The 27,571-nt window shown below is 41.4% G+C and overlaps 1 protein-coding gene across 4 annotated transcripts in view; it reads right to left on the minus strand.

Annotated features, from left to right (window-relative positions):
- PTPN2 (protein tyrosine phosphatase non-receptor type 2) overlaps nt 1-27,571 on the minus strand; it is a 113,899-nt gene that overhangs the window by 77,877 nt on the left and 8,451 nt on the right. For all 4 annotated transcript variants that reach the window (XM_010335594.3, XM_003924869.3, XM_010335595.3 and 1 more), the window contains exon 2: nt 8,536-8,626. In XM_010335594.3, coding sequence (XP_010333896.1) covers nt 8,536-8,626 — 91 coding nt within the window. The remainder of the gene's footprint in view (nt 1-8,535; nt 8,627-27,571) is intronic.

Genomic DNA, 27,571 nt, shown 5'->3' on the forward strand with positions numbered 1-27,571 from the left:
ATTTTTAAGTTTCCATTATAATTTTGCCTTGACCCATGATTTAGAAATGCTAAAATTTGGCCGGGCGCGGTGGCTCACGCCTGTAATCCCAGTACTTTGGGAGGCCAAGGCGGGTGGATCACGAGGTCAAGAGATCAAGACCATCCTGGTCAACATGGTGAAACCCCGTCTCTACTAAAAATACAAAAATCAGCTGGGCATGGTGGCGCGTGCCTGTAATCCCAGCTACTCAGGAGGCTGAGGCAGGAGAATTGCCTGAACCCAGGAGACAGAGGTTACGGTGAGCCGAGATCGCGCCATTGCACTCCAGCCTGGGTAACAAGACCGAAACTCCGTCTCAAAAAAAAAAAAAAAAAAAAAAAGAAAGAAATGCTAAAATTTTCAAATTTATGGAAATGTTTATCTTTTTATTAATAACCTATATGTTAATTGCATTAAGATAAAAAATTATGGGCTATAAGAAAGGAATTCTTAAATTTTAAGATTTACTTGACAGCCTAGTCAGTGGTCTTTTACAAACAGTCCATGCAAGTCCTAGAAAAATGTGCATTTTCTAATTGCTAGATATAGGATTCTATATATTTTTCTTCTTATATTAAGGTTAATAGTATTATACAATTCTATTACTTTACAAATATCTTATGTTATTAAGAAGACCATGAACATGGATTTGTCAATTTCTCCCCACAATTATATTCATTTTTGCTTAATACACCTTGGGACTACTTTATTAGCTGCGTACAAATCTCAGAGCTGATAATGACATTTGCATTTAAAGTAGCTATGCCACTTGCTGAGATCATGGGGCGAGCGTGCAGGAACCATACAAGTTTTCCCTGGCTTCTTGCCCCTCCAGTAACTCATTTAAACAGTATGTTTATTTGAGAATCTTTCTGTTTCGTAGCAGCAACAAACCATGGACTATGTAACCTGACACACTACAGCAGGCGTCCCCAAACTACGGCCTGCGGGCCGCATGCGGCCCCCTGAGGCCATTTATCCACCCCCCGCTGCACTTCAGGAAGGGGCACCTCTTTCATTGGTGGTCAGTGAGAGGAGCACAGTATGTGTGGCGGCCCTCCAACGGTCTGAGGGACAGTGAACTGGCCCCCTGTGTAAAAAGTTTGGGGACGCCTGCACTACAGAATCACGAGCCTGTTAATTTCCTTTAAAATCTGACTGTTTCACATGGATCAATCTTGAGAACAGTATGTCAAATGAAATAAACAGTCACAGAAAGACAAATACTGCATGATTACACACATATCAGTGTCTAAAGTAATCAAACTCATAGAAACAGAAAGCAGAATGTTGGTTGCCAGGGGCTGGGGGAATAGGAAAATAGGGAGCTGTGCAATGGATTTAGAGTTTCGGTCATGCAAGATGGAAAAGTTACAGAAATCTATTTGTAACAATGTGCATATAGTTAACAATACTGTTAATATACACCTAAAAGAAATTTATGCCATAGGTTTTACACACACACACACATACAGAGAGAGAGAGAGAGAGAGAGAGAAAGAGAGAGAGAGAGAGAGAGAGAGAGAGAGATTGTTTCATGGCCAGTGAAAAGACATGACAGTTAACTCAATTGCTGGCACTCCCTTTTAGACCAAATAGTAAACTAGAATTTCTACCTGTACTGCAAATATGAAGATTTCAAAATTTGGCGGTAGTCTCTAATAGTATAAAGACATTTCCCAAAGTAACGATTACAAGCTCCTCTCTTTTCTAACAACCAAGTTCTTGTCCATCTGTTATACATTGCCTCAGAGTTAACTGAGACAACTGAGGCATCTCAGGGTCGTAGCAAGCAGATAAAGATTGTGAATCCCTTCAAATCCTTTCCGTTTTCTTCCTTTTTTTTTTTTTTTGTGACAGGGTCACACATTGCTCAGGCTGGAGTGCAGTAGCACAATCACAGCTCACTATAGCCTCGAACTCCTGAGCTCAAGTGATGCTCCCTCCTCAGCCTCCCAAAGCGTTGGGACTACAGGCATGAGCCACTGCACCCAGCCCAAATTCTATTTTAAAATATCCTTTTCCCTTTATGTTTCTCATATTCAGAACTCCAAGTGTAGTTTCCATATGTTAGTCTGAGGAGTGGTGCCAAGGTGAGTGTAAAAGAAACATGTTAGAAGATCGTTTAAAAATAAAGATTTCCAGACTGGCTGAATCCAAATCTAGAAAGAATCCAAATGAAAGACTAGGACTCTAATTTTTAAAAATTTCATTTTCCATTCCCTTTATTTACCTAGCTTGGGCCACCATTCTTTTTCTTAAAGGCCATCCGTGCTTCCTTAGGCAGAACCTCTTCTCAGCTCCATCGATGCACTGCAGTATCTTACAGTTATCTGTACCATGTGTATGTGTGAATCTCCCCAAGTATACCATAAATTATTCGAAGGGAGACTGCATATATTCATCATTGCATCCTCAATACATAGCATAGTATCAGATATATAGCTGGTTTTCAACAAATGTTTTCTGAACCAAATCAACTGTCAAGTACTATGTATAGAAACACATTTCAAAAAATTTTTGAGACAGAGTCTTGCTCTGTTGCTGAAGCTGGAGTATAGTGGTGCCACCATGACTCACTGCAGCTTCAAACTAATAGGCTCAAGTGATCCTCCTGCCTCAGCCTCCCAAGTAGCCGGGACTACAGGCATGCATCAACATGCTCAACTAATTTAAAAAAATTTTTGCATAGATAGGGTCTCACTTTGTTGCCGAGGCTGCTCTCAAACTCCTGTCCTTAAGCAATCCTCCCACCTCAGCCTTCCAAAATGTTGGGATTACAGGCATGAGCCACAGCACCCAGCCAGAAATACATTTTTTAATGATATAATGACTATTGGTCAGAAAAGGTACATCATTCCAGCTTTTTAAAAATACCCATTCCTGAGCCGCTCTGGACTCAGTGAACAAGAACCACGACCTCGATTGAATGAGATTACCACTCACAGGAAAGAGGCTGTTGAGCCGGTATCTGCAGAAGGAGAACATTGACTGAGATGGGTCAGAGAGAGGACAGAAGAGTATTTCAAAAAGGGAATGACTTACTTAAAGACACTGAGGTGTTAAAAACCAGTGACACCAGAAGAACTCCAAGTCGTTCAGTTTTACTAAAATGAATAATTTCTAGGAAAATGGCTAGAAAATATTTAGAGAGGTGTGTAAAGGGGACAGTCCCCAAAAGGCCCAGGATAATGCTAAAGTAGTTCAACTTTTTAATAAAAATTGTACAGCACTATTGGAGAGGGGAGTGGAAAACAAATTTGCATCATACAAAGGTTATTCTGGATACTATGAAAATGGACTAAGCAGGAACAGAAGGGAAACAAAGAGACTGGTTTAGAGGCTATTACAATGACCAAGGAAAAGTGTAATAGGGCCTGAACCAAGCCAATGTGAACAGAGAAGAAATGGATTTGAAATACATTATGCAGGCTGGGCACGATGGCTCACACCTGTAATCCCAACACATCAGAAGGTCGAGGCAGGTGGACTGCATGAGTCCAGGAGTTCAAGATCAGCCTGGGCAACATGATGAAACTCCACCTCTACAAAAAATTTTAAAAATTAGCTCAGTGTGGTGGCGTGCACCTGTAGTCCCAGCTACTTATGAGGCTGAGATGGGAGAATCACCTGAGCCTGGGAGGCAGACGCGGCAGTGAGCTGAGACTGTGCCACTGAATTCCAGCTTGAGTGACAGAGCAAGACCCTGTCTCAAAAAAAAAAAAAAAAAAAAAAAAAAAAAAAAAGCCGGGCGCGGTGGCTCAAGCCTGTAATCCCAGCACTTTGGGAGGCTGAGGCGGGTGGATCACGAGGTCAAGAGATCGAGACCATCCTGGTCAACATGGTGAAACCCCGTCTCTACTAAAGATACAAAAAATTCGCTGGGCATGGTGGCACGTGCCTGTAATCCCAGCTACTCAGGAGGCTGAGGCAGGAGAATTGCCTGAGCCCAGGAGGCGGAGGTTGCGGTGAGCCGAGATCGCGCCATTGCACTCCAGCCTGGGTAACAAGAGCGAAACTCCGTCTCAAAAAAAAAAAAAAAAAAAAAAAACCATCATGGAAATGGAAATTAGTATTACTTAGTGACGTGGGAGCTGAATGAGGGAAGATCTGTTTCTGGCTTCAAAAAAATGTGTGAATAATGGCACCACTTACAAACATGGGGAATAACAGAGAAAAGGCAAGTTTGGGGCTAAGACCAGTGAAATGTGTCAGGGAGGAACACTCACTCAGTGTGCAAACATACTGAGTCTGAGGCGGATACAGGACACCCAGACACAGATGATGACTTGCATAGATGGGCCTGTAGATAAAAAAGACCAAGACTGCGATGAGATTCAGGGTTACAAGCGAAGAGATGGAAATTAAGCTCACAGCAAATGAGATCATTCATCCAAGTGTTACAGTAAGGAGGAGAGAGAAACAGATTCCTGAAGAAATAAAGGCAAAGTGAGGAGGAGATGCCCTGAAAATAGGGGGACCAGAGGGGAAAATCAGAAAAATGATGGGTTAGGAAAGAAGGCACGGTCAGCTGGGCTCAGTGGCTCATGCCTGTAATCCTAGAGCTTTGGGAGGCCAAGGTGGATGGATCACTTGAGGTCAGGAATTCAAGACTAGCCTGGCCAACATGGCGAAACCCTGTCTCTACTAAAATTACAAAAAAAAAAAAAAAAAAAAGCCGGGTATGGTGGTGCATGCCTATAATCCCAGACACTTGGGAGGCTGAGGCAGGAGAATAATGTCAAAAGTCACAGAGGGGTAAGAGAAAGGAAACCAGCAGAAAGTCTCTCATTGCATTTGACAACTAGAAGCTACAGTGCTTTAGAATAAAAGTTTCAGTGGTGAGGCTGGGGAAGAAGCATGGGCTGAAGCGTGCATAGTGGGGAGGGTGGAGAGACAAATGACACAGTGCATTATTTTAAGCCTGTGTGTACCTGTGAACAGGTGTAGGTAAAAAATGCCTATCTATGTAGGTAAGAAAGGAAGTGGGGGCTGGGGTGAGATATAAGGGTTGAGACAAAAGAGAGCGAACAACATTTATACAAAAGGGAAGAAGTTATGAGACAGAAAGAGGCTGAAAACACACGAAGAGTGGTGATGACGAAGAACAGAGCCCAGGACGAGAATGTGGACAAAAGACTCGCCTAAGCCAGGGGGAGGGGAGGCTTCTCTCCTGGGACTTTAGGGAAGGATGGGCGCAAATGAAAGTGAGTTTCCAGGTGACAGAACATGAAGCCGAGGTGGTGTTTCTTGATTTTTAAAATGTTTCTCTGTAGAACTGAAGGCAGGATGATATTGATGAGGGGCCCTGAGAGATGGTTTACTCGGTGCAAAGCTGGAGCAGAGTGGCAGTAGGGCTGATGAGGGCATGAGGACAGCAAGGCAACCCCAGGCCCAGTTAACACTGGAGTCCACCCAAGGTACATACTCATTTGCCCAAAGGGCAGAGAAGATGAGTACTAATTTTTCCAAAGCTGGAGCTTCACAAAGTGGTGTAATTAAAAAGTCCACAGAGTTCTTTTTTAAATATAAAAACAGCAAGAAAGTTATTAATAGACAGGTTAGAGGATGAAGTAATATACTACACTGCATTTTTTAATCGAAATTTTAATTCAATACATTTCCAGCTTCACGATACATGAAAAAGTCAACTAAAGATCCTGCTAAAGGCCACGCGGGGCAGCATGCACCTGTAGTCCCAGCTACTCAGGAGGCTGAGGCAAGAGAATTGCTTGAACCTAGGAGGCGGAGGTTGCAGTGAGCCGAGAGCGTGCCACTGCACTCCAGCCTAGGCAAGAGAGCGAGACTCTGTCTCCACAAACAAACAAACAAACAAAATGATTCTGCTGAAGTCAAAGAGTAGGTACAGTGGGAATAATCAAGTGAAAGCTGGAACTGGAATGACAGAAAGTAGCCCTCAAGGTAGCAGAGTTTCAGATTTCAGAGGTGAAGGTGACTAAAGATCAATGTCAGTGGAGCTGAACAGTTCTAGGAACTCTAGCGAAATGAGTCATAGTTCTTTCTCAGAGACATGAAATCACCCAGAATAAGGAAGGTGGGAAGGAGAGGGTAAGAAGACAGTGAGTTACTGAAGTCAGAAACAGGCCCTAAGGCGGTATGGGGATGTGTGGGCCAGCACAAGCCTTGGAAGAGATCATTTCCATTTGCAGGCTGAAAGTGCACTGGCTCAGACTAGAAAATCCTGTGGTTACGCAGGACACAAGAATGAGCAGTCTCCATCTGAGAGATCCGGAGAACATGGCTTACTAGGGAGGCGTGTGTGGGGAGCGAAGGGGCAAAGAAGAACACTAGGGAAAACATGCACTTAGGGCTGCTCCCAGCAAAGCACAGCTACAGAAGACACACACTGTATGGACAGCAAGAGGGAAGCTCCGTTCTTTCAAGGCTAAGTGCTTTTCTTTTTTGTTTTTTCTTGTTTTTATTTTTTTTTAATTTTTTTTTATTTTGAGACAGAGGAGTCTTGATCGCCCAGGCTGGAGTGCAATGATGCGATCGGCTCACTGCAACCTCCACCTCCCAGGTTCAAACAATTCTCCTGCCTCAGGCTCCCAAGCAGCTGGGATTACAGATGCCCACCAACACACCCGGCTCATTTTTGTATTTTTACTAGAGATGGGGTTTCACCATGTTGGTCAGGCTGGTCTCAAACTCCTGAACTTGTGATCTGCCCACCTCGGCCTCCCAAGGAGCTAGGATTACAGGCGTGAGCCACCACGCCTGGCCAGCTAAGTGCTTTTCAATGAGAAGGCATACAGGAAGAGCCTGGTCCCAATGATGATGGAGACAGGCCTGATATGCACATTTTAAACAGAGTCTCCCTGCAGCCTTCAACTGCAGGTATACAACCTAAGTCCAAAAGCTTATGTGACAAATCTTGAGTTTTATTGATGTATATACCTGAGGATAACTTAAGTTACAAATGTTTTTACTTTAAAATAAAGTGTCTCGGCTGGGTGCAGTGGCTCAAGCCTGTAATCCCAGCACTTTGGGAGGCCAAGGCGGGTGGATCATGAGGTCAAGAGATCGAGACCATCCTGGTCAACATGGTGAAACCCCATCTCTACTAAAAATACAAAAAATTAGCTGGGCATGGTGGCGTGTGCCTGCAATCCCAGCTACTCAGGAGGCTGAGGCAGGAGAATTGCCTGAACCCAGGAGGCAGAGGTTGCGGTGAGCCGAGATCGCGCCATTGCACTCCAGCCTGGGTAACGAGCGAAACTCCGTCTCAAAATAAAATAAAATAAAATAAAGTGTCTCAATTCCAATTTTAAAAAAATTATCAGCTGGGTATGGTGGCTCATGCCTGTAATTCCAGCATTTTGGGAGGCCAAGGCAGGTGGATCACTTGTGGTCAGGAATTCAAGACCAACCTGGTTGAGATGGTGAAACAGGGGAACAACCAGAAACAAGCAAAAACCAGCACATGATCAATTTGATACTGTGTTTTAAGTCCCTTCTAACAAGGAGCCCTAAAGAGAAAACCTATGTTTAGCCCACTAAAATCAAACACAGGGAAACATGCTGAAGCAGGAAAGAAGCCCAATTTAATATGTGAATAAGCTGCATGAATCAGAACAAAAAATAAAATCACTGCATGATGAATACACCGAAGAACTCTAATATTATAATTGTTCACACAGGTGTGTATGTGTGTGTGTGTGTGTGTGTGTGCGTGTGTAGCCACTCTATGAGGATAGTCATGGGACTCATTTCAAATTTCCCTAAAATAACAAAAATATATTTTAATATCCATCTTCAATTTTCCACAGCAAAACATATCTTCCCAGCCAGTGTAAATGTATTATTTACATCATAATCTAAATGTCCAACCACAAGGGAACTTATGTAAAAGAATGGTATATCCAAAGTCGCTGTCAAAGCAATTAAAAATTGTGTTTATAGTAAGAAAATGTTTACAATGTACTGCTAAGAGCTACAAATGAGTATGTGAAAGGTTCTAATTTTCAATTTAAAATACGTTCATTTTTAAAAACTCCAAAGAATATAAACCCAAGTTATGATTTATTTTTAAATAAGTTTGTTCCTTATACTTTTCTATGTTTTATAAGTTTTCTACAGTGAGTACATACTACTCTTGTAACCTGGGGAAGGAAAAAACCAAACTACATCAATAACTACTTTAAGTAATACTTACAAAGGCCATGTAGTAAGATGAAAAGGAAACATATATGGATATTATATATACATATATAATTACAATTATTTTAAAGAAAAATTGTGCATAAGAAAAACAGGTTGGTGGGAAATACATCAAAATTAATAGTGCCTATGTTTGAAGGATGAAATAATTACCCATTATTTTTCCTTCTACTACTCTACACCTTTAAATTCTTCTTTAAAGAATGTGTATCATGTAAATAGGAAAAAATTAGTGTATTTATCAACAATGACCCCAAGCCCTCCTTTTCACTACATCCTGCCTGTTAAAACAAACCAAAAAATACACATGCACACAAACCCATAAGTACTTACATGGGCTTACATCTCTGTATCTGTTTCGATTTCTGTTTTCTGGAAACTTGGCCACTCTATGAGGATAGTCATGGGACTCATTTCGAATTTCCTTAAAATAATAAAAATATATTTTAATATCCCTATCCAATTTTCCACAGCAAAACATATCTTCCCAGCCAGTGTAAAATAACATTAAGGACTTATGATACGCCAAGTACTATGCAGAGCACATTGTCTACAACATCACCTCATTTAATCCTCACAATACTAACGGAAACAATTTTCTTCCCCATTTTATCTGTAAGGGATGAAAGGCTTTCAGAAGTTAAAAAATCCAAAGGTCCCACAGCCCCCAAGATTGAACCAAGGTCCTTCATATGCCAGACTGTGCTCTAGATCTGTTTATTTACTCCTAATTAGGCTCTATTCAACACCTACAAGCAAGCATCAAACACTTTATGAAGCAGAATCAATGCAAGGGAGGTATCTACGATCAGCCACATCATATTCAAATTTTGACTAAAACTTAGCGTCTACCTAAATTTTGGAGTTATACCTCTAAAAATTTATTTCTTCATCTTCATGCTACTTAATTGTTACTTCATTTTGAACTCAGAAATATCCTCAAATATTATTTCTATCATGTTTGTCATTACTTCTCCTTCAAAAAAAATTATTTCTAGAGCCATAAATGTTCAGTAACAGGCCGGGCATGGTGGCTCACGTCTGTAATCCCAACACTTTGGGAGGCCGAGGTGGGAGGATCACCTGAGGTCAGGAGTTCAAGACCAGACTGGTCAATGTTGTGAAAGCCCAGCTCTATTAAAAACACAAAAGTAGGCTGGGCACGGTGGCTCATGCCTGTAATCCCAGCACTTTGGCAGGCTGAGACAGGTAGATCACAAGGTCAAGAGTTTAAGACCAGCCTGGCCAAAAGGGTGAAACCTCATCTCTACTAAAAATACAAAAATTAGCCAGGCATGGTGGCAGGCGCCTGTGATCCCAGCTACTTGGGGTGCTGAGGCAGAGAATTGCTTGAACCTGGGAGGCGGACGAGGTTGCAGTGAGTCGAGATTGCACCACTGCAGTCCCGCCTGGGTGACAGAGCAAGACTCCGTCTCAAAAAAAACCAAAAACACAAACACAAAAACAAAACACAAAAATGAGCCAGGTGTAGTGGCAAGCGCCTATAATCCCTGCTACTTGGGAAGCTGAGGCATGAGAATCGCTTAAACCCAGGAGGCAGAGGTTGCAGTGGTGCCAAGATGGCACCACTGCAACAACCAGCAGGCCTGAGGGTCATCCTAGGTGCTTTCAGGTTTTCTGCATTTCAGTGTGGAAGACATTCTGTAAGGCTATGTCCACACACTAAGCTCTCACTACTGATGTATCCATTATGGCCAGGTTTGACCTCCCAGGAAACAGTGTTCCAAAAATTCAAGTAAAAATAGAAGTGTTACAAAAAACAAACAAAAGAAAAGCATGCTTTAACAGTAAAAAGTAGACTGTGCTTTTGCTCACACTATCACATGTAAGAAAAAGCATTTTAAAAGTTAGGTGCCATTTTGTTTTTTGTTTTTATAGAGACGGTGTCACTTTTTGCCCAGGCTGGTCTCAAACGCCTGGGCTCAAGTGATCTGCCTGCCTCTGCCTCCCAAAGTGCTGGGATTACAAGTATGAGCCACCGCGGCCAGCTGAGTATCCGAAGTTTTTATTTATGGTACACGATGCACACCTTTCTAATATGAAACGCCTCCATTTTTCTGGAAGTGAATGAACTGGTAAGAGCCCTTTTGCAAGACCTAAGACACTGTTGTTAGCCTGCAGCGTGGAAGAGAAATTTAATTTTATCCCTTCCAACTGGAAAGTTAATTGACTTAATACCATTTATTGGTTTCTGCATTTATCAGTAACAACTGCTCTATAATAAACCAAGTTTCAGCACACACAAGGATCTGTTTCTAGATCCTCATTCTACTCCACAGAAGCATTTGCTTACCCTTGAGACAGTATGAATTTTAGTTACTACATCTTTGTAATCTATCAGTATATCTACAAGGCAAGTTGTCCCCTATTTATTCTTCCCAATTGCACTGTAGTTCATGATATTTCAATTAATTTTGTAGTTTTCTTCATAAAGGTATGCTAAAGCTTAGCATAAACATATCATAAAGGTCTCAGAAATAATAGGCTTTGCTGCTATTGCAAATGGGATTTAAAAAAAAATCTACTGGCCATTACTAGTGTATAGGAAAGATACCGATTTGCAAGGAGGTGAGGCTTAAAATGACAGGCAGAGAAGGTAGGACTCCCTTCCCTTCTTCCACTTCTGTGATACACACACACCCATTTTCCACACTTAAGGCCATCTGTCAGGTGCAGATTCCTATTTTTAGCCTAGAGAAACACACTTCTTTGTGTGCACTATACAAAAGAGGGTAGGGTCCCCAGCATAGTGGTAGGGAGATTTAAAATTTACAAAACAATGTAACAGCCAAGTTCTTGGGGTTAAGAAATACATTCATAACATAAATATATTTTATTTTCTCAGCTAGTAAGAAGATCTCTTGCAGTGAGTCCATTCTTTCAAATCTCCAATAGTAATCATTTGTTCTACTTACTTTACAAAAAAATTTCAGTGAACTTAGAAGAACCAATATTTCAAAAAGCAGCTCCCAGAGGTGCATATTAGCTGTTTATTCCAATATCCTTTCTTTCTTTCTTTCTTTCTTTCTTTGAGGCAGAGTCTCACTCTGTTGCCCAGGCTAGAGTACAGCAGCACAATCTTGGCTTACTGCAACCTCCGCCTCCCAGATTTAAGAGATTCTCCTGCCTCAGCCTCCCAGGTAGCTGGAATTACAGGCATGCACCACCATGCCAGGCTAATTTCTATATTTCTAGTAGGGACGGGGTTTCACTATGTTGGCCAGGCTGGTCTTGAACTCCTTACCTTAAGTGATCTGCCCGCCTCAGCCTCCCAAAGTGCTGGGATTATAGGCATGAGCCATAGCACCCAGCCCCAATCAATCTCCTTTCTTTCTTTCTGAAGGTATCTGCTTTTGTTTTCTGACCACAGTGAGCCCAGCTGAAAATCTATTTTCTCGAGCCTCTATGGTCCTGTGACAGTCTGGCCAATGGGAACATGCAGAAACCACTGGGTTGGGCTGCAGGAAAATGTTGACAAAGAGGACTGGCTCCAGGTACCTTTGCCCTTCCAACTGCTGCCTGCCTGGAACATAGGTTTTGCTGTCGGGGGTTAGGGGTGGGAATAGGCAGGAGCCATCCTGTGAGAACAAGGTAAAATGCACTTTAGAGGAAAGCTAAGCAGAAATACCAGCATTGGGTCCTGAGTGGCATTAAGGAGCCACAGTAACAACCCCTCTCCAGAATTTGTATCATATGAGAAACATAAACTCCTATTTGTTAAATCAGCTATTATTTTTCTTTCCCAAGTAGCTAAATCACATCTCTAATATACACAGCATAACCAAATCTCAACAACAACTACATCTGATACTGATGAGGCATTTTCAGGAATACCCAAGACACAAAAATAAAAAATTTTGGCTGCGCATGGTGACTCACACCTGTGCACGGTGGCTCAATCCCAGCATTGGGAGGCCAAGGCAGGCGGATCATCACGAGGTCAGGAGATCGAGAACATCCTGGCCAACATGGTGAAACCACACCTCTAACAAAAATATAAAAATTAGCCGGGTGTGGTCGTGCACGCCTATAGTCCCAGCTGCTCTGGAGGCTAAGCAGGAGGATTGCTTGAACCCAGGAGGTGGAGGTTGCAGTGAGCTGAGATCGTATCACAGCACTCCAGCCTGGTGACAGAGTGAGACTCCTTCTCAAAATAAATAAATAAAATAAATAATTTTATAAGCACATTGCATAAGCAATAAAATATATGGTGTCTGTCTAAATGGCATCGGGAAAACAGACAGTTGAGCTATTCACTAGGTCTATCACATAAGGCAAAGTCAGTTCTACTTACGTTCTGTTGCTAAAACTTTCCCTTTTTATTGCAGAGAAATTCCAGGAACAGTAGCCATAAATACTACATCAAGAATGTTTACCTCTGGGCAGATTTTTGGGAGATCTGCTTTGGGGGACCCAAGTGGAAGGATCACTTAGGGCTAGGAGTTTGAGATCAGCCTGGGAAACATAGTGAAACCCCAGCTTTACAAAAAGTTTCTTAATTAGCCAGGCATGGCAATGTGCACGTGTAATCCCAGCTTCTTGGGAGACAGAAGCAGAATTGCTCGAACCCAGGAGTTGAAGACCACAGTGAGCCAGGATCCTGCCACTGCACTCCAGCCTGAGCAATAGAGTGAGGCCCTGTCTAAAACAAAAAAAAAGAATGTTTCTCATCAGCAGTGAAACCCATTAATCCAAGGTTTCTCAGCCTCAGCACTACTGACATTTTAGGCCAGCTACTTTCAATGGGAGGGTAGGGGTGCTGTCGTGTGTATTGCAGGATGTTTAGCAGCAGCATCCCTGGCCTCTACTCATTAGATATTAGCGGCACCCCTTCCTGTATCTGTGACAACCAAAAATCTCTCCAAGCATTGCCAAATATCCTTCGCCAGCAAAATCCAACACAAGCATATTCCCGAACAACACATAGTTAAGAACCACTGTTCTGGGCCGGGCGCGGTGGCTCAAGCCTGTAATCCCAGCACTTTGGGAGGCCGAGGCGGGTGGATCACGAGGTCGAGAGATCGAGACCATCCTGGTCAACATGGTGAAACCCCGTCTCTACTAAAAATAGAAAAAATTAGCTGGGCATGGTGGCACGTGCCTGTAATCCCAGCTACTCAGGAGGCTGAGGCAGGAGAATTGCCTGAACCCAGGAGGCGGAGGTTGCGGTGAGCCGAGATCGCGCCATTGCACTCCAGCCTGGGTAACAAGAGTAAAACTCCGTCTCAAAAAAAAAAAAAAAAAAAAGAACCACTGTTCTTATTTAATACCAAAGCACACCTTTAATCAAAACTAGATCTAGCCGGGCGCGGTGGCTCAAGCCTGTAATCCCAGCACTTTGGGAGGCCGAGGCGGGTGGATCACGAGGTCGAGAGATCGAGACCATCCTGGTCAACATGGTGAAACCCCGTCTCTACTAAAAGTGCAAAAAATTAGCTGGGCATGGTGGCGCATGCCTGTAATCCCAGCTACTCAGGAGGCTGAGGCAGGAGAATTGCCTGAGCCCAGGAGGCGGAGGTTGCGGTGAGCCGAGATCGCGCCATTGCACTCCAGCCTGGGTAACAAGGGCGAAACTCCGTCTCAAAAAAAAAAAAAAAAAAAAAACAAAAAAAAAAAAAAAAACAAAACTAGATCTAAATGGCAAGGATCTTTGCTTTAAAGTATAATTTAACCAAAAATTTTAAATCTAATTCTTTGTAGTATGATTTTTGCTCAAAAAAAGCAAGGAATAATTGAGTCACCAGATATTTCTTTCTTAGTGGCAATGATCCAAAATGTAGGCAACTTATAGCACAAAGATCTCTTTTGTAGTTATTTATAATGTTGAAAGGCTTTAAATAAACTAAATGTCTAATGACAAAAGGCTAGTTGAATAAATCGTGGTACATCCAACTGAATATCATGTACCTTTTTTTTTTTTTTTGAGACAGAATCTTGCTCTATCTCCCAGGCTAGAGTGCAGTGGCGCAATCTCGGCTCACTACAGCCTCCGTCTCCTGGGTTCAAGCGATTCTCCTGCCTCAGCCTCCTGAGTAGCTGGGATTACAGGCAGACACCACCACACTTGGCTAATTTTTGTATTTTTAGTAGAGATGGGGTTTCACCATGTTGGTCAGGCTGGTCTCCAACTCCTGACCTCATGATCCGCCCACCTCGGCCACCCAAAGTGCTGGGATTACAGGCATGAGCCACCACGCCTGGCCCATGCAGCTATTTTAATAACAAGCTCTCATACCAAATTGGTAGTAGCATTAACTCACAATCTCTTGGAAGGATAATATATGACATAAACAAAGGAATAACAAATCAGTAAATGGAACTGAACTATTATTAATCTATTATTAATACATGTTACTTGGTAGAAAAAATCCACTTAGCTCCTTAACTGTATTCGAAATTTAAACACACACGTGCATTGCCTATATTAAGACCACACACCACCTCTTTTTCCAAAGTCGTCTAATTTTCAGAACATTATGAAATGGTCCATTCTCATCAATGGCCTTATAGCTTATCTCCATACCTACTCTCAATCTGTTTACTTTCTCCTACTACTTCGCCTCCTAATATTTTCATGTAACATTTGATCCCTCTTGAAATTTATTTTGATATATATATGCACATACATACATATGCATATATATATATATATATCACTTGAAATAAGGAACTAAACTGACTCTACTATAGAAGTAATTTTGCTGGGCTCAAATAATGCTGAATTGAAATCTAAGAGTAAGACTTTTTTATTCATCCAGCTACTCTTCATTTCATAAGGAGTAACTGTGCCTAAACAGTACCATTTAAATTGATGAATTCTCAAAAGTCTCAGGACTTCTGCTTAAGAAATTCCAAAAGTATACTTCACATAAAGTCATCACCATACCTCTTCACTGCAACAAGCCTTTTGTAAAAGTCACAGAATTCAGAAGGTCATCTTTAAGCAGACAGTCATGGAATCCTCATAGTAACTTGGTGTTATAGGATGGTCTTTAAAAAAGTTGAGGGCAGGCGCTGTGAGTCATGCCTGTAATCCCAATACTTTAGGAGGCTGAGGCAGGAGAATCACTTGAGACCAGTCTGGGCAACACAGAGAGACTCCTATCTCTACTTAAAAATTAGCAAGGGATGGTGGTGTACCATCTGTGGTCCCTGCTACTTGGGAGGCTGAAGTGGGAGGATCACTTGAGCCCAGAAGGCCAAAGCTGCAGTAAGCCATGATCATGCCACTGTATGCCAGCCTAGGCAACACAGCAAGACTCTGTCTTTTAAAAAAAAAAAGAAAAGAAAAGGTGTGGGAGGGAGAGAAAAGAAAGAAAAAAGGAAGAGAAGGAAAGAGGTGAAAGGAGGGAGGAGGGGGAAGGATATAAGCAAGGAAAAGGAGGGGGAGGAAAGGAAAAGGAGAAGGAGGGAGGGAGGAGGTACGAGGAGGAAGAAGAAACTGGTCCAGGAACCTATGCCTCATGAGTGTTTTATTCCCTCACTAGAAGGTATAAGATTTCAAACAAGCAATGCTCAGTACTAAAGCTAACCATGTCTACCATATAACGCAGCAATTACACTCCTGTGTATTTCCAAGAAAAAAAGAATGCATTAAGTCCATGAAGAAAAACACATTTATATTTATGCATAATACCAGAACCAGAAGAAAAACTCCAAATGTGTATGAACATGGATAAACTGTAGAAGAGTCACACAACGTAATATTGCAGGGAAGGGCACGGTGGCTGGCTCACATCTGTTGACCCAGCTACTCTGGAGGCTGTGGTGAGATGATCGCTTGAGCCCAGGAGGCAGAGGCTGCAATGAGCCAAAACTATGCCACCACACTACAGCCCAGGCAACAAAAACCCGGTCTCAAACAAACAAACAAACAAACAACACCAGAGCAATCAAGAAGAGGCCTTCATGATGAAATCATGTCATGTGGAAAAAAAAAAAAAAAAAAAAAAAGACTAAACCTACTGTTCCATGCAGCAACAAGGATACATTTCATAGACATACTGGGGGAAAAAACCAGACAGACGCAAAAGAGAACACAATTGAAATTTCCATTGATATGAACAAGCAGCAAAATTATTCAATGGTGACAGAAGTCAGAATAGTGGTTACCTCTAGGAAAGGGAATGAGGCGGCCTTCTTCAGTAGTAGACTTGACTAATTTTGGGATATGTTTATATTTTGACTTGGGTGGTGATTACACAGATACATACATTTTAAGAATTCACTGAGCTCTATGCTTACAATTTGTGCATTTTATCTAACATATATATAACATATGCCCAACATATGCCTCAAATAACTAAAGGTTAATGGCCAGGTGCGGTGGGCCACGCCTTAATCCTAGCACTTTGGGAAGCTGAGGCGAGCAGACTGCCTGAGCTCAGGAGTTCAAGACCAGCTTGGGCAACGTGGTAAAACCCCGTCTCTACTAAAATATAAAACTAGCTGGGCCGGGTGCGGTGGCTCACGCCTGTAATCCCAGCACTTTGGGAGGCCGAGGCGGGTGGATCACGAGGTCAAGAGATCGAGACCAACCTGCTCAACATGGTGAAACCCCGTCTCTACTAAAAATACAAAAATTAGCTGGGCATGGTGGCGCACGCCTGTAATCCCAGCTACTCGGAAGGCTGAGGCAGGAGAATTGCCTGAACCCAGGAGGCGGAGGTTGCGGTGAGCCGAGATCGCGCCATTGCACTCCAGCCTGGGTAACAAGAGCAAAACTCTGTCTCAAAAAAAAAAAAAAAAAAAAAAAAAAAAAAAAACTAGCTGGGCGTCATGGCACGTACCTGTAGTCCCAGCTACTCGGGAAGGTGAGGCACAAGAATCACTTGAACCCAGGAGGTGGAGGTTGCAGTGAGTTGAGATCACGCCACTGCATTCAAGCCCCATCCCACCGCCAAAAAAAACCAAAAAACAAAAAACTAAAGGCTAAAATGATGTAGCCACTTTGTAAACAAAGAGTTAACATATGAACTAGCTATTCTACTCCAAGGCACATACCCAAGAAAAATGAATACATATGTTCACACAAAAACTTGTACACATATGCTCATAGTAGCACTATTAATAATAGCTAAAAGTAAAACAGTCACCTGTCCATCAACTGGTAAATGGGTAAACAAAATATGGTATATATCTATAAAATGGAATCTTACTAACTTTTAAGAAGAAATGAAGTAATGATATATACAACACAGATGAAACTTTAAAATATTATGCTAAGTTAAAGAAACCAGACACAAAAGGCTACACATGGTATGAGTCCGTTCACGGAAAATGGCCAGAAGAGGCAAATCTGGAGTTGGAAAGTAGTTAAGTGGTTGTCTGAGGTTGGGATGGAGGTGAGAATGGGACATAACTGTATGTACCCAATCTCTCCTTGGGGTTTTGAATATATTCTGAAATTAAGATTTAGTTGTGCAACTATGAATACACTAAAAACCACTAAACTGCATCCTTTAGGTATGTGAAATATATCTCAATAAAATTGAAAAAAATTAAGAACTCAAAATTGATGTGTTGTTCAATCAATGAAATGCCTAACAATGAAGTACTTATTTTCAACCTAACATACTGGCATGGACAAGAAAATAGTAACCAGGTGTGGTGGCTCATACCTGTGATCCCGACACTCTGGGAGGCCAAGGTGGGAGGATTGCTTGAGCCCAGGAGTCTGAGACCAGTCTGGCCAACATGGTGAAACTCCCACCTCTACAAAAAATACAAAAACTAGCCAGGCGTGGTGGTGTACGCCTATAGTCCTAGCTACTTGGGAGACTGGGGTAAGAGGATCACCCAAGCCTGGGAGATTGAGGCTGCAGTGAGCTGTGATCACTCCACTGCATTCTAACCTGGGTGACAGAGTGAGACCCTGTCTCAAAAAAAAGAAAAAGAAAAAAAAGTAAAGGTTCCAAATAACTGATATTTTTTAAAGTACAAAATATTTACATTTTCATAGAACTACTTCTGAAACTCATTACATTTGTCTCAAAAAACAAAATTATACGAAATATCGTTTAGCCTTTTCATCACACATTAAGCTTCAGGGAATTGTTCAAATAAATACAGCTCTTTATCTCTACGAGGACACCGAGTGCTTTGAGTTTTTATGTGTGACTTGCTTGGAAAGAAACGCGTATCTTTACCATTTTTTTTTCTTTGTTTTCCTGGAAGCCCACTGAATTTCTGATACCTTCACCCCTCACCTTTTTCTGTTTTTTTAATCTGTGTGAGACTGTCTATAATTTCTTTACCTTTTAATAAGTTAATATTTATTCACTGTTAGAACTCAAGACTCTATTGATGAGTCAAAAGGAAAATTTAGTCAAGTCTACTACCACAAAAACATGGTGAAACTACGTATCTACAAAGAAAAAAAATATTTAAAAAATAGCAAAGTGTGGTGGTGTGCCTGCAGTCCCAGCTACTTGCAAGGCAAAGGTGGGAGGATCACTTGAGCCCAGGAAGTCAAGGCTGCAGTAAGCAGTGACCCTGTCTTAAAAAATAAATAATGAAATGAAATAAAAATAGAACTCCTGAATCAAGAGCATATTTTGCCAATATTTCTTAAGAAAGACTGAAAGTGAGGTTTTGCCTCACACTCAACAGTATCAGTACTTTTTTTGGTCTTCAGATGCTGTCAAGATTTTTCTGTACTGCTTACTCTTTCAGATGTACCTTAAACTTTCTTTAAGCTGACTTAAAAAAAAATACGCTAAAGATATGTGCCAACTCTTCACTGGAACTGGGTTAGTTTCTCCATCTGAGTCTTCCTGGTCACTTTAAATAGAGTTTCACTTCAGTCTCCTCTGTTCCCTTTCAGGAACTCCTACCACAAACTTGGGGAAGTGCTCCCTCCTAACGCTCATTTCTCACACCTTTTTCCTGAGTTCTGAGAGATTTTTCTCAAGCCACCTCAGTATTCTGGACTACCTGCTATACTAGTTGGTACTGAATTTTCTATTTTAACAATTGTGTGTTGTAACTCTAAAACTCTTTACTGTTCTCCGTTTCTTTTCTTTTCTCTACCTGCTCTTGCATTTGGAAACCTGAATTACAGCTTTCTCAATCTCATACTATTTTGCATGCTCCCAATGATCTTGGGGTGATTTTTTTCATGTCTAACAATGCATGTTTGGTCATCTTTACAGAAAGTGAAAGCATATATCAGTTCTTTACCCATAACTGTGTGGGTACTTACACTGTTCACCATCAAAATTCCTTAAGTCTCAAATATGTGGGAACAACCCTTTTCTAGTGTCAAGCAATTAATCACACAGGCTTGTTATTACCACTGTGCTTTGGTCACTTCAATGATAAATTAGAACACAACAACAAACAACAAAAGCTTCTAGCGCGTGTGATTAAAGACTTTTTCTGGGAAATTATACCCATTTGTCATAGTTTTTTCTTTTCTTTTTTTTTTTTTTTTTTTGAGACACAGTCTTACTCTATCACCCAGATTGGAGTGCAGTGGCATGATCTCAGCTCACTACAGACTCCGCCTCCTGGGTTCAAGCGAATTCTCCTGCCTCAGCCTCCCGACTGGCTGGGATTACAAGCATGCACCACCACACCTGCCTAATTTTCATATTTTTAGTAGAGAAAGGGTTTCTCCATACTGGCCAGGCTAGTCTCGAACTCCTAACCTCAGGTGATCTGCCTGCCTCAGCCTCCCAAAGTGCTGGGATTACAGGCATGAGCCATCATCTTCATTTGTCATAGTTTTCTATCGCCTTTCTTGCTGCCAATTTTTACTGCTATTTGTACAATTATGCCCAACAACTTTTCCTTTCTTTTTTAAAAAAGCAAACTTCAGATTTTTCCCTGAGACATCTAAGGAGCCACTCTAATAAGTGCCATGGAAAAAGTATGTTCATATTTAAAGGAGACACGGGAAGAGGATTTATTTGTGCCTGGGGGAGTGAAAGGCACAGTGCATGAATGGGCTTAAAGCTTGGGCAGGAGTGTGTCATATCAACAAGCAGGGAATGGAGAGCCACAGGTAAAACAGCTGTGCAAGCCAGTCATGGTGGCTAACGCCTGTAATCTCAGCACTTTGGGAGGCCAAGGCAGGTGGATCATGAGGTCGGGAGTTCAAGACCAGCCTGGCCAACATGGTGAAACTCTGTCTCTACTAAAAATACAAAAATTAACTGGGCATGGTGGTGTGTGCCTGTAATCCCAGCTATTTGGGAGAACTGCTTGAACCTGGGAGGCGGAGGTTGCAGTGAGCCAAGATCAGGCCACTGCACTCCAGCCTGGGCTACAGAGTGAGTGTCTGTCACAAAAAAAAAAAACAAAACAGCTGTGCAGACACAAAGATGTGAAAGCATGTTTTTAAAAAAGTGAAGGAAGGGGCCAGGCGCCGTGGCTCACGCCTGTAATCCCAACACTTTAGGAGGCCAAGGTGGCAGATCACTTGAGGTCAAGAGTTCCAGACCAGCCTGGTCAACATGGCGAAACCTCATCGCTACTAAAAACACAAAAATAATTAGCCAGGCCTGGTGGTATGTGCCTATAATCCCATCTACTGGGGAGGCTGAGGCAGGAGAATTGCTTGAACCTGGGAGGCGCAGGTTGCAGTGAGCCCAGACTGCGCAACTGCACTCCAGCCTGCGCGATTAAGCGAGATGTGTCTAAAAAAAAAAAAAAAAGAAAGAAAGAAGGAATAATAGGTGTTACAACTACAAGCAACACAAGACTTGTGTCCAAGGGAAGGAAATGCCAAGAAATGAAGGTTAGTAAGTGGAGAAAGAACAGATTATGTAGACAATTGTTCAATGCTTACTTCACCCAATTCCTGTATAAGAGTACTATAAATTAGAAAGATGGTATTGTAAATGGGGTAAGAAATGGATAATGGATTATTTTTAAAATGTTATATTTTATTTTTTAAAATATTAACTAGTTAAGAATAAGACAAGAATGCCTATTTCACTACTATTATTCAACACATTCTACATATTAGGCAAAGGAAAAAAATAAGCATCTAAATTGGAAAAAAAAAAGATGTTAAACTATCTCTACTCAAAATGATATAATCTTATATATAGAAAACCCTGAAGAATTCATAAAAAATTGTTAGAGCTAATAAACAAATCCAGCAAAGTTGCAAGATACAAAATCAACATACACAGTACACTTCTGTACACTAGCAATCAATAACACAAAAGAAATAATTAATAAGGCAATCCTGTAATCCTAGCACTTTGGGAGGCCAAGATGGCCAGGTCACTTTGAGCTTAGGAATTCAAAACCAGCCTGGGCAACATTGGTAAACCTTATTTTCTTTAAAGAAAAAGATATATATAGATATACAGATATAGATATCTACATATCTATATATCTATATATATGGCCAAGTGTGGTAGCTTGTGCCTGTGGTCCCAACTACTTGGGAGAGTGAGGTGGAAGAAGGACCTGAGCCTGGGAAGCAGAGGTTGCAGTAAGCCAAGATCACACCACTATACTCCAGCCTGGGCAACAGAGTGAGAACCTGTCTCAAAATAATAATAATAAATAATAAAACAATCCTATTTTAAATAGTATTGAAAAGAATAAAATAGTGGTGAATAAACTTAACCAAGGAGACAAAAGGCTTACACATTGAAAATTACAAACATTGCTAAAAGAAATTAAAGACAAGCTAAATAAAGACAGCCCGTGTGCATGGATTTTAAGACTTCATACGGTTAAGAGGGTTAATATGGCCGGGCGCGGTGGCTCAAGCCTGTAATCCCAGCACTTTGGGAGGCCGAGGCGGGTGGATCACGAGGTCGAGAGATCAAGACCATCCTGGTCAACATGGTGAAACGCCATCTCTACTAAAATACACAAAAAATTAGCTGGGCATGGTGGCACGTGCCTGTAATCCCAGCTACTCAGGAGGCTGAGGCAGGAGAATTGCCTGAACCCAGGAGGCGGAGGTTGCGGTGAGCCGAGATCGCGCCATTGCACTCCAGCCTGGGTAACAAGAGCGAAACTCTGTCTCAAAAAAAAAAAAAAAAAAAAGAGGGTTAATACTAGCCTGGCGTGGTGGCTCATGCCTGTAATCCCTGCACTTTGGGAGGCTGAGGTGGGTAGATTATTTGAGGTCAGGAGTTCGAGACCAGTCTGACCAATATGGAGAAACCCCTGTCTCTACTAAAAATACAAAATTAGCCAGGCGTGGTGGCACATGCCTGTAATCCCAGCTACTAGGAAGGCTAAGGCAGGAGAATCACTTGAACCCAGAAGGCAGAGGTTGCGGTGAGCCAAGATCGCGCCATTGGACTCCAGCCTGGGCAACAAGAACAAAACTCTTTCTCAAAAAAAAAGGGTAATGCTATCCAAAGCAATATGCCAGTTCAATGTGATCTCAATCAAAATCCCAATGACAATTTGCAGAAGTGGAAAAAGCCATCCTAAAATTTTATATGGAATTTCAATTTCAAGGAACCCTGAATAGGCAATCTTGAAAAGTAATAACAAAGTTAGAAGACTCGGCCAGGCACGGTGGCTCATGCCTATAATCCTAGCACTTTGGGAGGCCAAGGTGGGTGGATTACCTGAGGTCAGGAGTTCAAGACCAGACTGGCCATTATGGTGAAACCCCATTTTAAAAAACAAACAAAAAAAAGACTCACACCTCCTGATTTCCCAACTTCAAAGCTTACTACACAGCTGCAGTAATCAAAATAGCACTGTAATGGCATAAAAACATCTAGTTCAGTCGGACAGAATACAGTCCAGAAAAATTCTCCATTCTACAGTAAACTTATTTTCAATAAGGGGGCCAAGAGTGCTCAATTGGAAAAGGACAGTTTATTTCCAACAAATGATGCTAAGAAAATTGGACATCCACAAGCAAAAGAATGAAAATGGACCTCTACTTTATCCTCTATACCAAAATTAACTAAAAATTAACCAACAGACCTAAATGTAAGAGCTAAAACTATAAAATTATTGGAAGAAAACATAGAGATTGAAAATCTTCATGTATTTGGATTTTGTAATGGTTTCTAAAATATGACACCAAAAAGCACAGGCAACAAAAGAAAAACAGATAAATGGCTTTATCAAAAGTAAAAACGTTTATACACCAAATGACTGTCAAGCATGTAAAAAGAAAACTGACAAGACATCTGCAAATCATATACCTGACAAGAAATTAATCTGGAATATATATAAAAAATTCCTACAATTCAACACAAAAATTGGGCAAAGGATATGAATATGCATTTCTCCAAAGGAGATAGACAAATAGCCAAAATATATACGAAAAAAGTGTTCAAAATCTTTAGTCATTAGGGAAGTGCAAATCTAAACCACAATGAGATACCACTTCATAGCTACTAGCAGTATAATTATAGTCAAAAAAAAAAAAAAGTGGAAAATAACAAATATTAAGAAGTGGAGAAATCAGAATCCTCACACATTGCTGGTGGGAATGTAAAATGGTGCAGCTGCCATGGAAAACAGTTTGATGGTTCCTCAAAAAACTAACCCTGGAATTACTGTAGCATATTATCCAACAATTCTACTTCTAGGTCTACATCTTTAAAAAAAATTGAAAAGCAGGCCAGCCATGATGGGTCATACATGTAATCCCAGCACTTTGGGAGGCCAAGGCAGGTGGATCATCTAAAGTCAGGAGTTCAAGACCAGCCTCATAAACATGGAGAAACCCCCATCTCTACTAAAAATACAAAATTAGCCGGGCGTGGTGGCACACGCCTATAATCCCAGCAACTTGGGAGGCTGAGGCAGGAGAATTGCTTGAACCTGGGAAGCAGAGTTTGTGGTGAGCTGATACAACACCATTGCACTCCAGCCTGGGTAACAAGAACAAAACTCCACTTCAAAAAAACAAATAAATTGAAAGCAGGGACTCAAACAGATACTTGCATGTCAATGTTCATTGCAGCATTTTTCATAATAGCCAAAAAGTGGAAAAAAATTAAAGGCCTATCAACAGATGAATAAACAAAATGTCTATATTCAGATGGCATACTAACCTGCAAGATAAAGGTATACAGTTTTGACACATGCCTTAACATGAATCAATCATTAAAACAGGGATCCCCAGCAGGTGGGCTGAACAGCAGGAGGTGACCAGAGGTGGGTGAGTGAGCATTACCACCTGAGCTCTCCCTCCTGTCAGATCAGGAACAGCATTAGATTCTCACAGGAACCTACATCCTACTGTGAACTGCACATGCGAGGGAAGCAAGATCCTATGAGAATCTAATGCCTGATGATCTAAGGTAGAACAGTTTCATCCTGAAACCATTCTCCCACCACCCCCCAACCCTCAGGTGATCTGGCCACCTTGGCCTCCCAAAGTATTGGGATTACAGTCATGAGCCACCACGTCTGGCCCCTGATTTATGTTTTAACAAATGAAGCTATAAAACAAAGGTTCACAATCTGAATTTTAAAGTCTTTTGGGCATGGTGGCTCTCGCCTATAACACCAGCACTCTGGGAGGCCGAAGTAGGAGGTCATGAGTTCGAGACCAGCCTGGCCAACATGGCGAAACCCCATCTCTACTAAAAATACAAAAATTAGCTGGACGCAGTGGTAGGCACCTGTAATCCCAGCTACTAGGGAGGTTGAAATAGGAGAATCGCTTGATCCCAGGAGGCAGAGAATGTGGTGAGCCGAGAACGTGCCACTGCACTCCAGCCTGGGTGACAGAGCAAGACTCTGTCTCAAATAAATAAATAAATTTTTAATTTTATTTCTATTTTTGAGACAAGGTCTTATCTTGTTGCTGAGGCTGGAATGCAGTGGCATGATCACGACTCACTGCAGCTTTGACTTCAGGGGCTCAAGAGATCCCCCCACCTCAGCCTCCCAAGTATCTAGGACTGCAGGTGCACCACCATGCCTGCCTAATTTTTTATTTCTATTTGCTGTGTTACTTAGATTGGTCTCAAATTCCTGGTCTCAAGCAATCAGCCTGCTTCGGCCTTCCAAAGTGCTGGTATTACAGGCATGAGCCATGGCGTCTAGCTTTGAAGATTTTATTTTATTTATTTATTTATTTATTTATTTGTTTTGAGACAGAGTTTCACTCTTGTTACCCAGGCTGGAGTGCAATGGCACGATCTTGGCTCACCGCAACCTCCGCCTCCTGGGTTCAGGCAATTCTCCTGCCTCCGCCTCCTGAGTAGCTGGGATTACAGTCACGCGCCACCATGCACAGCTAATTTTTTGTATTTTTAGTAGAGACGGGGTTTTACCATGTTGACCGGGATGGTCTCGATCTCTCGACCTCGTGATCCACCCGCCTCGGCCTCCCAAAGTGCTGGGATTACAGGCTTGAGCCACCGCGCCCAGCCTGAAGATTTTATTTTTAAAATCTGTATTACTGTAACAATTTCTATCATTATTGGCGTGAAACAGTTAACCATATTTTATTAGATAATGTCAAATAATATTTTTAGTATTTCATACATAGCTTTGTTCTATGTATGGCATACAGAAAACATTACATTTTGCACCATATTCTCTCTTTAACTATTACGATGTAGTAGCAAACAAGAACTTAGGAAACTGGAAAAGAATAATCTTCTATTAATTTTATAATTTTATAAGGTAGGACCTTAAGATAATCCCAAATTTAAAAAAGTTTCTACTTATGGGATAACACATCTAAGTTTCTTTATACTTCAGATCTCTAAGTGAATCCTAAATTACATGATGGAAAGTGTTCACTTTCTGTTGTTAGTCAGATGTTTGTGCGTATACTCTCCATAAAGACGCTGAGAAAAGAACACAGTGAAGTATGAAGTATCTTGCATACTTTGAAACACCATTACTTTAGGATAGTAATCACTTAACTTATAGCCTTTAATATGCCTGACACTGGTTGGGGAGAGAAGATCCCTGGTGGAAAGTTCTTTTCTTCGTCACATTTTTTTTTTTTTTTAGAAGTTTTCTTTGAGGAAGAGAGTTTGGAGAATAAAATAGCTCACTGTCACTGAACCCTACTGTGTATCAGGCATGTGCTATGTGCTTTTATGTGTGTTATCTAAGAGGTGGTTACAAATGAGAAAACAGACTCAGCTTCCAAGATTATACAGCAGTTAGGTAGCACATCCAGATAGGAATCCTAACTTTAGCACCCATATATTTTTAATTTATTTATATGTATATATACAGACACTCACATGCATATATAGATTACATGGACATGGCAAAAATTAAACCGTACAAAAGGGTATGGAGTGAAAAAGTCACCTTCTCTTTTCCCTCAGTCCTTTCCCTTAGGTGGTAACTGAAACCAGTGTCTTGTGTATTTTCGGAGAGATACTCTTATCCATGTATAAGCCAGGCTGCCTTCCTCCATCCACGTATCCATCCCACCCTCGCAAAACAGTTATCAGCATACTGTTTTGCACTTTGCTTTTTCACTTAGTATATACTAAAAATACTTCCATACAGATTATGAGTTCTTTTTAACAACTGAGGGCTGAGTGCATTGGCTCACACCTGTAATCCCAGCATTTTGGGAGGCCGAGGCGAGTGGATCACCTGAGGTGAGGAGTTCAAGACCAGCCTGGTCAATGTGGTAAAACTCGCTCTCTACTAAATATACAAAAACTAGCCAGGCGTGGTCGCGGGCACCTGTAATCCCAGCTACTTGGGAGGCTGAGGCAGGAGAATCACTTGAACCTGGGAGGCGAGGCTGCGGTGAGCAGAGATAACGCTACTGCATTCCAGGCTGGGTGACACAGTGAGACTCCATCTCAAGGAAAAAAAAAGAACATAACAGAAGTTTAGCTTTCTTCCACTCAGGAGAATCAACACTCATATTCTTTAAGGTTAGCAGGTGGAACTGTATCTCTTCCTCAGTTATCAGCTACTATGTCTTAAATTTTATATGGTAAACTGATTTAGGATTTAGTATATGGCTAATCACTATTAGCCAAAGCAAGGAGGGTATTTTTAAAAGTTCCAGTTCATTAGTTGGTTTAAATATCCTCTGACTCTTAACAGCGTTCCATTAAGAAAAAACTACCTTAACAGCTTTCCATTAAGAAAAAACTACCTTAAGTGGAACTATATAACACAGTTAATAAATAGATAGAGAATCTAGATGAGGATTTCCAAGGGAAACAAATCATACATAACGTTTATTCAAGAAAGTGAAGAGCACATTTATGTTAATTTTAATTTCGCTTACCCAGACCTTATCTGTCCATCTCTCTGGTTTACCCAGACTGTTTTAAGGACCAAAGGAAAGAAAACGAGAAATGAGTGGGCAGGTAAGAGGAAAAAGATGACATAGCTAAAAGAACAGCAGGAGACTGAGAGAGCTGTAATGGTTCTCCAACTGGGAATGAGGAATTCTCTG

The sequence above is a fragment of the Saimiri boliviensis genome, chromosome 13 (genome assembly GCF_048565385.1).
Source record: "Saimiri boliviensis isolate mSaiBol1 chromosome 13, mSaiBol1.pri, whole genome shotgun sequence".
Lineage (NCBI taxonomy): Eukaryota > Metazoa > Chordata > Mammalia > Primates > Cebidae > Saimiri > Saimiri boliviensis.